At 52.8% G+C, this 12,062-nt stretch overlaps 1 protein-coding gene across 1 annotated transcript; it reads right to left on the reverse strand.

The window, feature by feature from the left end:
* Positions 1 to 8,897: 8,897 nt before the first annotated feature.
* Positions 8,898 to 11,326, reverse strand: Ascl2 (achaete-scute family bHLH transcription factor 2). The gene is made up of 3 exons (XM_021169140.1): positions 11,045 to 11,326; positions 9,971 to 10,770; positions 8,898 to 9,410 (listed from the first exon to the last, which is right to left on the reverse strand). The coding sequence occupies exons 1-2, from the start codon at positions 11,052 to 11,054 to the stop codon at positions 9,989 to 9,991; spliced, it is 792 nt and encodes a 263-aa protein (XP_021024799.1). The 5' UTR covers positions 11,055 to 11,326; the 3' UTR covers positions 8,898 to 9,410; positions 9,971 to 9,988.
* Between the last annotated feature and the right edge of the window lie 736 nt (positions 11,327 to 12,062).

Raw genomic sequence — 12,062 nt, forward strand, 5'->3', positions numbered from 1 at the left:
TTGTAACACTGTCCCCAAAGAGGCCCTTGCTTCAGAATTTGGGAGCCCCCTAGATTAAGCCCAAGGATCATGCCTCAGTCCAGCCCAATCTCCAGTCTTCATAAACCCTAGGAAATCCTCTAGTGTCCCCTCTTCTTTTACACCAGAGAGACGGTCAGAATGCAATAGCTTTAGGGAGTCCAACAGGGTTCTAGTAACCCTGACCTCAACAACAGGGTGGATACAGATGGCTGGGACAGGACATTGGCACAGGTCTAAAACTTGCTCCTCTCTATTCCACTTGCTCTCCTTCTACTACACCTTCTTCATCCACAGGCCCAAGCTGACCATGACCTCTAGGGTTCCTCCTGCCCAGCTGTGCAGGTGACCAATGCTCAATCTGCTGCTCCCTCAGCACCTGGTATCCCCAGACGGAAGGCAGGGTAAGCACATTAGAGAAAGAGGAATAGAAGGATGGGCAGGTGAGGAGTGAGCAGGGTCCTACCAGACCCTGCCTTTTGGATGGATGGAAAGGCATGCCCGCACCCACACCTAGCCTCTCTTCTATACTGCTCTCTAAAGAGTATATCCAAGGGGCTGGGGTGGGGAGGAAGGGTATCTCTTGGAAGGCTGGGAGGAGGAGCCCTCAGCAAAGTGAATATAAAGTTGCATCATTATAAGATGGCTCTGCCAGAGTGAAACTAGGGACACGCTGGAGATACAAAATGAAGGAGAGATTACTGGGAATGTGCTGGAAATACAGAATGAAGGAGGGATGACTGTCAGGAAAATGCCAAGACAACCCCAGCACTCATCCACTCCTTAACCCTAGGCTGTAGGGAACCCACAGCCTTTCCTAGCCTCTACAGCAGTGGTTCTCAACCTGTGGGTTGAGACCCCTTTGGGAGTCATATGACCCTTTCAAAGGGTTTGCCTAAGACCATCAGAAAATAGATATTTACATTACGATTCATAGCAGTAGCAACATTATAGTTATGAAGTAGCAATAAAAATAATTTTGTGGTTGGAGATTACCACAACATGAGGAACTGTGTCAAAGTGTTGCAGCATTAGAAAGGTTGAGAACCACTGCTCTTGCCCAATCCTAGGAACTCAGTTCTACCAGCTACAGGCCAGCTATAGAAATCACACTGGTATTCAAGAGGAAGAAGGTGACAACCAGAGTGGTCCCAGGGAAGACAACCAAGGCTCAGCCTCCACACCTGTAAAATGGGCACAGGCTAAGAGTAAGCAGGAAACACCTCAAGTCTGGTACCCCAGCAGGGTAAACTGAGGAAGCTCTCTGCTCTGAAAACTGGCCTCTAAGCACCCCGTTAGTTCTAAGCATGTTCAGAGAAATATTGACTAGATAAGTAACCAGGATCCCAACCAAGTCCCAGGGGTGGTCAAGGCTGTCACCTCCGATGGGAAAGTCAGAGTAGCTATACACAGAGTGGGCTCAAAATAGGAAAAAGGGCTGGAGAGCCATCAGACACATGTGTTGTGCACCCAGGTGTCCGGGTCAGTCCTGAGAAAGCTGTCTGCCTGCCTGGCTGCCATAATCACGTCCTTGAAGTCCTGGCTTCAGAGTGGGATAAGAACCTCAGAAACTATGCTCACCTGACCCTCCAACTACATTTTTACACAAAGCTGTCTACCCTCAAGCCTCAGTCCTACTGTCTGACAAGTGGGTCTCTACTTTCTGTGCCCACCATGCAGGAGGGTGTGGTTTATAGAATAGCCAGCCTATGGGCACAATTGGATGTAGTTAGGGAGGAGCTAGGCCATAGGTGTAGTTGGATATATAAAATCCAGCACAGATCTCCCCAAACCTAGCTTATAAGACAGCTGTTGTCTGAGTTAAAGGCCCCACCCTCCAGCCTACAAAATGCATTCAAATAAGAGACAAATATTTGATGCTCCAAGATATGACCCAGTCCAGCCTCTACCACTCCCCGGCTTTCATTTGGGTATTAATTGCATTCATTTTGGAAATTTGCATATTTATCAATGCAGCCAACCTCTGGGGGACTGGACTAAGCCTGGGGCTCCCAGGCAAGCACCAGGTGCAAGGAAGACAGGGTCATTAAGAGCCTAGGGCTGCCCCCACCTCCCAGATAACATCACAGCACAATCAGCAGTGTGAGCCACAACACTTAGAGGAACAGGCCCAAGGGACAAGCTACGGGGAAAACTGCAATCTACCAACAGGTGTGGGAGGCAACATCCCTGTTTGATTGGCTCCCAACACCCCATAGCTGGAGCCAGGGATATTGTCACCTGTCTGGAGCCACTATCACATGATGTCACAGCTAGAAAGGGTCCTTCTTAGCTATGCAACCCCTGGGGGAGGAGGGAGTCCAACCTACCCTCCTAAGCCCCATCTTGCCAGGCTGGGATATTAGAGAGTAGCTTTTACTCTCTGGTCAGGTCATAGACAACCTAGTCTCAGGAGAGATATCTCTCCCATGGCCACATGGAAACGCAGATGTCTCTGTCCTCACCAGACTTGCCCAAAGAAGTACCTGCTTCTCCAGGGTAGGATAGCAGTGAAGGAGAGGTGTGGCCTCAGATGCAGCTATGTAGGAGGACCCGCCCTTCCTGTCTGATGGGGGCTACACTGTTGCCTATACACACATGCTTGTCAGCTGAAGCCACAACCACCCAGTCATCCAGAGTACTGGTCTTTTAAAAGGAGGTCACTAGGGTGGCCTTGCTCCATATGACTTGGGTTCCTTGTAAAAGGGACCAGGACACAGGCACACAGGCAATGATCACATGAGGACACAAAAGAAGACACCATCTGCCACGTAACACCTTGTAACACCTCTACCTTGGACTTCTAGACACAGAGAAATATCCCTTAGGAGATGCTAAGGTACTGTCCCTGGACCCGGGGTCCAGCTGACTCACCTCGGCCTCTGCAGCTGTCATGTTCCTAGGTCCTTCTGCTGCTCTGCAAATGTGCCCCCCCTCCCACTCTGGCATTAGTAAATGGGCCAGCTTTTTCCTGGTTCTGGAGGTATGGGCAAGCAGCACCCAGCTGAATGCCCACAGCCCTCCCTGATAGGCTACAACAGAGTGTAGGTGCCGGGAGGGGTGGGACAGGAGGTAGAGAGACTGGGGCTGGCAAGCATATCCTACCCTGCTTCCTATAGCTGAGTGACCTTGGGCAGAGTCACTCTGGGGGAGTGACAGGTGGTCCCTGCCCTCCGGTGGCTGGGACTGCACATCTGGGAGCCACCTAGGCATCTGGCAGCTCAGAGCTCTGTGGACTACTCCAATATGTAAACTGGAAAGGGTGGGGGAGGGGAGCAGAAGCTCATAATCTCAGCAGGGGTCCTGCTAAGCATTTGGTGGTAGGAGGCAGGATTCTCTGCCTTCAGGCCTCTGGCCAATCACCTCACTCCAACTTGGAGCCAGGGAGTTATAGGCCAGATCAATAGGGGCAGGAGCCCATAGGTTCTGGCGACCCGGAACAGGAATCAGCCCTGAGTGGACCATACCTACTTTCAATCCATCTCTTTCCTTTTCATCCTTTCCTTGTGCTCACCAAGGAGAAGATCTGAGGTGAAGCAGGGCCTGGTAGTCAAGGCAGAGTTACCTCTTCCTGTCTGCCTTTTAGGGAGTCCTTCCTGAGCCTCAGGCACCTGGCTCTGGTCTCCAGGCTCAGAGCATGGGTCTTTTCCTCACATGCTTGGAAGGGATTAGAGTGTCCTAGAGGTCTGAGCTGGGTCCTGGCTCCTCTCTAACTGGCAGACCAGTCCCTCCATGTAAGCAGAAAACAGCAAACATCCAGTCCCTGCCTCAGGCAGGCATAAGGGGTGTGTGGCCTGCTCATATGGAGTCCTTCTCTGGGTACCTATGGCTGTTGGATAGGGTAAAAACCTTCAAAGAGGCCAGGAGGATGTGCCCCCCCCCGGAGGGGGGGGGGGGGGTTGGAACTTTCTGTGTCTTTGTGCTATGTCTTCTCCCTGGCAGCATCCTCCACCCTCCCTCCCCTAGTCACCTGTCCTCACAGCCTAGACCCCATACCATCAGCTTCTGGATCCTGTCTTTCTCTCATCTCCTCTAGGCTCCAGAACAGAAAGCCATTCCCCAGGCCCTCAGAACTCAGAGCCAAGCCAAACCACCCACTCGGACTGAATCCAAGAAGCCACTCACTGGACCAGACCCCTCTTTCAGGAGAGCAGAGGCTGGCAACATGCACCTACCCAAGGGCCTACCTGTGCTGTGAAGCCTCCAAGGCCCTCCCTGTCCTACCTTCGCTCTTGACAGCCCTAGATCAGGGCCCTTCAGCCTCACTCCACACTGGGGTTTGCCCACCCTGTCACCAGGCCAGTTGCTTCTGGACACAGGATGTGCTGCTTTGGTGCCCACATCTCTGAAGGTCACCAATCTTATGAGAAGGGAGGGTGTGTAAGAGTAACAGGGCCCCGTTGACAAAAGTGATCCATGTCACAGCCCTTCTGCTGCTGGACGTGCCTGGGTGTCACTATCTTCAAGGGGCTGTGGTCTCAAGAGGGGCAGGAAGCAAGTGATATGTGGGGCCTCTTCACATGGCAGTTCTGTGGGTGGCTTGAGGACCAGCTTCTTAGGCATCAGACCTCTGTAGCCCCATGGGCCCCACAGTATCCCTATCTTGAAATTCCTGCTACTCTTACCTTTGACCCCCTAGTGGGAGGGTGAAGGTCAGGAGACTCTGGAGTATACTTGTTCAATAAGGAGACATTGTTGCCCTGTTCGTGTCCAGCCTTGCCACCCACACCATAAAGTCTCCCAGTTAAACCCAGAGCTGAGCAAGCTAGGTGTCCAAGGACCACATTTCCCATTCAAACCAGAACTTGGCTTCAAAGGCAGGAAAGAGATGAAGGAAGCATGAAGAGTTAAGGGACAGGAAACTACATCTGTCTCTAGGAAAGAGACTTCCCTACATCAAACGGACAACTTCTTATGCTGAAGATATTGACAGGGGAGTAAGGTCATCCTAAGTCTCTCTTTGTTGTGGCTGTTGTTTGAGACACAGTCTTACTGTGAAGCCTTGGTTGACCTGGAACTTACTATGTAGATCAGGATGACCTAAAATTCATAGAGCCCTGCCCCTCCCCACTCCACCCCCAGTGCTGGGTTTAAAAGCATGTGCCACCAAGCCTGTCCTGTCCTTCTCTTTCCCACCAGTAAGTAAGGATGGACAGTACTGGCACACTATGAAAACTACTGGACTTTGGCCATGTAGTACCTCTGGGGTATTGGGAACTATGTCCTGTCTTAGTTTCTGTATGCCAGCGAAATGTTCTGGCATTTGCACGTCTAACTGGCATTATGCAACAAAAAAGACAGATGGCAACAACATGCATGCCACTTATTCTGGTTGGTCTTTTATACTTGAGGGTGACTGATTTGGGAAACTACCACCTCTGAGATACCAAAAAGGAGTTCTCAAAACTCTTCTATAGAAGTCTGTAGTATGTTGCAGAACCTACATGTACCCTCCTGTGCTTTAATCCTCCCGCACCACAACAACAGAACACTGTATGTGACAAGGGAAAGGTCCCCACATGTTTACAATGAGTAAAATTGTTTCTCAAAACATTCTGTTTTGTTTTGTTTTTTAGAGATCATTTTGTTTTCTTTGTAGCTCTGGTTGTCCTGGAACTAGATCTGTAAACCAGGCTGACCTGAAAATCAGAGATTCGCCTGCCACTGCCTTCTGAGTGCTGAAATTAAAGGTTTGCACCACCATACCCAACATCTCAAAATATTTTCAATGGGCTGGAAAGATAGCTCAAACATTTAAGTACTACAAAAACATGAACACACAAGTTTGACCTCTGCACCCATATAAAAACCCAGGCTTTCCAGGCAGCCAATATACCCTATAAATGAGCTTCAGGCCCAGTGAGACCCTGTCTCAAAAGCTAAGGTGCAGAATAATTGAAGACACCTAACATCAGCCTCTGCCCTCCACACGTACACACACATTGCACACACACATGCACATGTACTATACTTATGCATGCATACATGCACACACAAACATTTTCAAACTATGGATGGAGAGCCCTTGAATATAGAGAGCCAACTGCCATTAAATGGCTCCTTTCCTGACAATGGCATTAAATTAGTGAGTGCAGGACAGAAAGCACTGAAGAAAGAGAAGCTTTGCATTTTAAATCCTCTCACACTACTCCTTTGCCCTTTTAGAGTAAGACGTGGGCCTCAGCAGGCTTCCTGTCACTACAATATAAAGACTTGAAATAATCAGTCCGTGAGCTCTGACGTTTTGGGCCACACAGCATGATAGGAACACACGGCAGGAGAAGGCTGCTCAAAACCAAAGAAAGATGACAGACAGAAACCTGCTGAAACTCCACTTGCTTTGCTCTGTGCCTCAGACATTCCTCAGGCTGCCCTGGACAGCCTGCATATTGCAGCAGGAGGATTGTTTCTCTGTCCCTGTAGAGTTCAGGGTTCTGGGACTCCAAAGGCTGATTGATAGCTGGACTCCCAGGACTGCCTGGACCCCTTTGGGAAGACAGTATCTGGGGAGTATTGTGTCTTCAATGGTGCTACCCAGAAATGAAAGACACCTTGAGTAACATAGCCTTGATTGACAGACTAGCCTAGAAGCTCAGCTGAACCCTGGGGTATCACAGGACATGTGAGTACCCCACGAGGTCAGCACTATATAGACAGATGGATACAGTTCCAGACTTCTACTGTAGCCTGGGACCCAATGCATGGCCAGCCCCTAGACTGGTATACAAAGGACACATTATCTGTCTGGAAGATGGCATCCACCCAAGATTGGTCTCCCAGGTGTGGTGTCTATGCTGCATGTGGCACGTGATCCCTTGCAAGTTTGGTGTTTAGACATGGGATGGACCCTGGTTCTATACATCAGAAAAGGAATGGTGCCACTGGCTGGCAAGCTGCACTTTCATCACCGTGGGTGATAAAGGGTTTCCTTAGGCAAGGAAATTGTGCAGTCTGGAGATGCTTCAAAACCACGTGGAGGAAGACAGCAGGGTGGAGTTGCAGAAGCCTCCTTAAGCCACAACCCAGCTATGGGCTTAAGCAGTTTCTTTCACTTGATTACCCATGAGCTGGTACATGCCTCTTGCCAATAGACTCGTCTCCAGCAGAAAGTAAGTTCCCTGAGGTTGGAGTTTCTGTCAGACACAGCAGTACACCCTCATTTCCTGAAGCAGAAGGGTTCCTTTGTGCCTGGGTTGTGTATGCGCCTACTCATGCATGAAAATCAGAGGACAACATCAAGTGTTGTTCCTCACCTTCCACCTTGTTTGACATAGGAGGGTCTTGTTTTTCCGTTGTGAGTGCCAGCCTAGCTGGCTTGCACACCTCCTGAGATTCCCCTGCCTCTGCCTCCCTTCTTTCCATAGGATTACAGATGTGCTTTATATCCAACTTCTCTGTGGGTTCTGAAGAGTTCAATGCAGGCCCTTATACTCGCACAGCAAGCACTGTCACCTACTGAGCCATTCGCCTTTCCTCCTCCCTAACCCCCATCCTCATCCCTACCCCTTTGAGCTTGGACTGTCCTCCTATCTCAGTCTCCTAAGTGTTCAGATTACAGATGTGAGCCAATAAAGTTGCTTAATGAAGACTTCAGAGATATCCCATAATACAACAGGGGCACACCATTGACACCACTGGGAATTTATGGACACAAGGAAGCTCACGCTTCCAGCAACCCTTCCCTTCCCCATAACCCACTTTAAGAAACAGGAAAGAAATCAGGGGACAATTCAGATCCCCTAGTTCAGTGAACACACTGGCTGGCAACGGGATCCTGGGAAGAGGGTGGCCCTCCCTCAATGGCCTTGCCATGCCCCATTTTGTCCTCTAAGGCAGGTCCACTCAGTTTTGTGGCTCCAAGCTGTGCTTGGCCTGACCCCAACTGAGCCTGACCTTCATCAGAGAAGCTGACAAGCTGGGACCAAAGTTACAGATTCAACTTTGACCCTGGTTTTGGGGTTCTGGGTCCTGCAGGGAAGGAGCCCAGCTATCATGATACAGATGAGCTTCTTGTATACTGCCTTCTGTATAGCCACCACAGGTACCTGGAAGGCATCTGCTCCATTGCACAGCACTTCCTGATTCCCATAGCTCCAACGGTTGTGTCCTGACCACTCCCTTCTGAAGGGATGCCTAAAGCACCCTAAAAACACCTGGGGATCCCCTCAGCCCCTCCCAAACCCCTGCAATAAAAGGGAGCTTTGGACACACGGAGACTTCAAAGCTTCGGAGTCTCGGGGTCAAAGGTGGAGCCAGGTAATATCTTAGCAATCACAGCTTGGCTCCCTAGGCTAGGGAACTTGGGTGGGGAGTACTGAGGAAGCTTCCAGATCTTCCTTGCTCACTAAAGAATCTTAAAGTAAAGATCTATCTGCTGGGCCTCACGATGGCCACTGACCCCAGCAGTCAGCAGCGCACACTGGCTGCAAGCTCATGGGCAGGTTGTCCAAAACCTGGGAGGGAGCTTTAAGCTCAATACCATTTGCAAATAAGGCAATTTGCCAAGGGCCACCCAGATGGTAAGGAAGAGAGACCTGGGCCTAGAGATGCTCACAATCCAGAGCTCTGCCTTCAGCCTAGCACCCTGCACTTGCCCCTCTCACACAGATCCTTCCCAGGGGAGAGCCACCCTGGAGGGCAGACACTGGCTCACAGACAGCTAACCTGCAGGAAAGCCCTTGCCTTCCAAGGTGTCTGAATTGCTTTTCCATCTCGGGAGAGATGGCTAGAGTAGGCACCCAATACCTTTGTATCCACCCATGCAATACAGGTCTCGAGAGAAATCTGCACTAGTATTATCCACCCCAGCTTAGACCGCACCTGGGGAACAAGGGTGAGACAGATGCAAGGGTGAGGAGAAGGTACAAGGCACTGCAAACACCAATGAAAAACAACTTTTATAGAATAGTACACTTTGCAACAGCAGGGTTCCCACACTGGCCAAACATCAGTGTCAGTATAGGCTTCAGAAGAGGAAGAAGAGTGCAGCCAGGCATCTTGCCCTCAGGGCCCAACCGGTCCACACTTTGGCCAGGTTGGAAAGTTCTAGACAGTGGGGGTGAGGGACAGAGGTCATCTTTATTGTGCTCCAAGCTTAAGGATCCTTTGTATAAAAATAATTCTTCATATTTTCACTAGAGTCCTACAGCAGTTCAAGTTAATTGATAAAAAGTAGATTGTCATTGTAAAAATCTTTATCCTGAGAAATTTCCAAGTCCTGACGCAATGTCCAGGAGATGGAAGATGTCATTCCGCGGCGTGGAGGCCGAGCAGAGGTCAGTCAGCACTTGGCATTTGGTCAGGCTGCACTAGACAGCATGGGTAAGGCATAGGCCCAGGTTTCCTGGGCTAGAAGCGCAGGTAGGTCCACCAGGAGTCACCCAGGGATGCAGCTGTGAAGAAGATAAAAGGTGTCAATGTGTGCGGACACCGCCCCACCTCCCAAGGCGCAGTAGGCAGTTTCGTTTGCTTGATTAGTTTTGGAGTCTCAACTCATGGGTGCCTCGATCCGCTCAGAGGCGCCGACGGGGGCGGGGCGCACGCTCAGAGCCTGCCCGCCGTGACTCAGGGGCCCGCTCCAGCCGACTCACTCGGCACCCCGGCCCAGGACGCGATTTGCAATGCAAACTCACCCCGCCTCCAGCACCCGACTCGGCCCGGCTCTGACAGCACTGGGACCTCGCCGGCCCGGCCCTGAGGCCGCTCCCCTCCCCTGGCCTCCCCTTCCCCCACCCACAGCAGAGCTCGGAGAGGAAGTTTTGCAATCCCGGACAAACAAACGCCGGTCTTGCTCAGGCTTGAAAAAGGTTGAGGAAAAATGAAGCGTGCGCGAAATCCAAGCGATCGCCCCAGCTGAGCCGCGGCTGCACAGGGTCCCCGTGGCGCTAAGTGCCAGGCCCGCCCACCACGTGTCTCCCTTACTGCTTCTCCTCCCCGCCGTCCTGGAACTTACCTTAGGGGGGTGGGATGCTCAGTAGCCCCCTAACCAACTGGAAAAGTCAAGCAGCTCCTGCTCCACCGGGCTTAGCTCTCCCTCGCAGCTGCTTTCCTCCGACGAGTAGGCGGAGCGCGGGGAGGTAGGCTCAGAGCAGCCCAGGCGGTCCGGGGACGGAGACGTAGAGGCGCAGGACAGAGACGCGCTGGCAGGGGAGGCAGAGGGCTGCGCGCACTCATCGGACGGCCGAGTAGCGGGTGTTAACAGCCCCCCAGCGAGCGCGGCACGCACCGCGTCGTGCTCTGCGAGCAGCCGCTGCAGCGCACGAATGTACTCTACCGCGGAGCGCAGCGTCTCCACCTTACTCAGCTTCTTGTTGGCGCCGCCGTGCGGCACGTGCTGCCGCAGCGCCTGGAAGCCCAAGTTTACCAGCTTTACGCGGTTGCGCTCGCGCTCATTGCGGCGTGCCACGGCAGCCGAGCTGCTGCTGGCCTCGGCTGCTCCAGATCGCCGCCGCCGGCTGCAGCGCAGCAATTCCGGAGACGCTTGTCTCCGCCGAGCAGCGCAGGCTCCAGCGACTCCAGACGAGGTGGGCATGAGTCTGGGCAGCGCGCCGCCGTCCATCAAGCTTGCATTCAGCCCCTGGGCCCCTGCTACGAGTTCTGGTGCGGCACAGGAAAAGTGCTCGCGAGGAACCGGGTGCGGTGGGAAGTGGACGTTTGCACCTTCACGGGCCTCAGGCAGGGCACTGCTGCAGGACTCCCTAGGGCACGCGTCGCTGGCCTCCTGCAGCCCTGGGACCCCGTACCAGTCAAGGTCTGAAAGAGTAGGGAAGCGTGGTACGCTCGTGTCCCGCGCGTGCTGTCAGGCGCTCCCCAAGTCTCCCTTTACGCGGCTCAAGCGGCTCCTTTTTTTTTTTTTAAAGTATAGATAATTCTCCTCCGCCCGCCACCGCCTCCTTTCTCACGCCCTCCTTCCTTCGCCTCGCCCTCCCGCCACGCTTCACCCTCCCCTTGGCGTACACATTCTGCAAAGCTGACACCGCGCGCTTCCACCCCCACCCCTCCCGGGTGCAGTTCATGGCCTACTGACGTGCTTCCATGCTCCGGGCAGATGCTTAGCTTATTGCGTCCTCGAAAAATCCTCGAGTGCAGATCCCGAACTGCGCTCCGCAGGTCCCGCACACTCAGGGGCTGAGAGAGGGTCCGAATGTACTCTACAGGCACCTCCACTCGTCCTGGTGCTCAGCCCTTAAGCCCCAAGAGCTGCCAGGTCTCCGCACACCTAGCGCTTGCAGCCGGATGAAAAACCCGACCAAGCTTTGCGGTGACCAAGAGGTAGGAGGTAGAAGAGCGCGACCCCCTAGGGTAGCACGAGCCTCAAACCCGCACCCACGTCCCTCCCCCTGGCGGAGGAGGCGGGAGCCGGGGTCTCAGCCAATCTGGGATCGCCCGTTTGGCCAATGACAATTGGCGCGGTCCTATGCCGGGGCCAGAAGGAAGCGTACGCCTGGCGCGTGGCTCCAGAGATGGGGGAGTGTCTCGCACAAGGCTCCACGCCCACTCCGCCCCACCCTGCTCCTCCACCAGGACCCGGTGTCCACGCATTGCAGGAGCACACCTGTGCCCCCTTGAGTGTGAGAAGGGCTTGAGGAGTGGTTCAGACCAGTAATGGGAAATTTCATGTTCCTGGGCACCTGTACCCATTTAGCCCCTCATGCACACCCCATGCCTCTGTGGTTTCAAGAATCCCCAGGACCGGGTACCCTGACCTGAGAGAATACAATCAAGTCCACTCCTTTCTCACACTGTCACCCACCTGCACCTTACAGCCAGCTCTCCAAGTCTGGGTCTCTTTTCCCAATGGTGAATCTACCCAGACTAGTTCTTGTTCAGTTCCCGGACTTTTTGTTCAATAACACTTCTTCGGATTCCAGCAGACCTCTCAGTCCCATCCTTCCCCTGAGGCCGGTGGAGGGAAGGTTGAAGGGGAAGGGAAATGCACTGACCTTGTCAAAGTCTCAGTTTTGCCCCACTCCCAGAAGTGTTCTCTCGAGGCCGTAGCAAGCCCAATTTTTCCCTCAAAGGACTAGGTGCTTGGAAGCCAAGCA

The sequence above is a fragment of the Mus caroli genome, chromosome 7 (genome assembly GCF_900094665.2).
Source record: "Mus caroli chromosome 7, CAROLI_EIJ_v1.1, whole genome shotgun sequence".
Taxonomy (NCBI): Eukaryota; Metazoa; Chordata; class Mammalia; order Rodentia; family Muridae; genus Mus; species Mus caroli.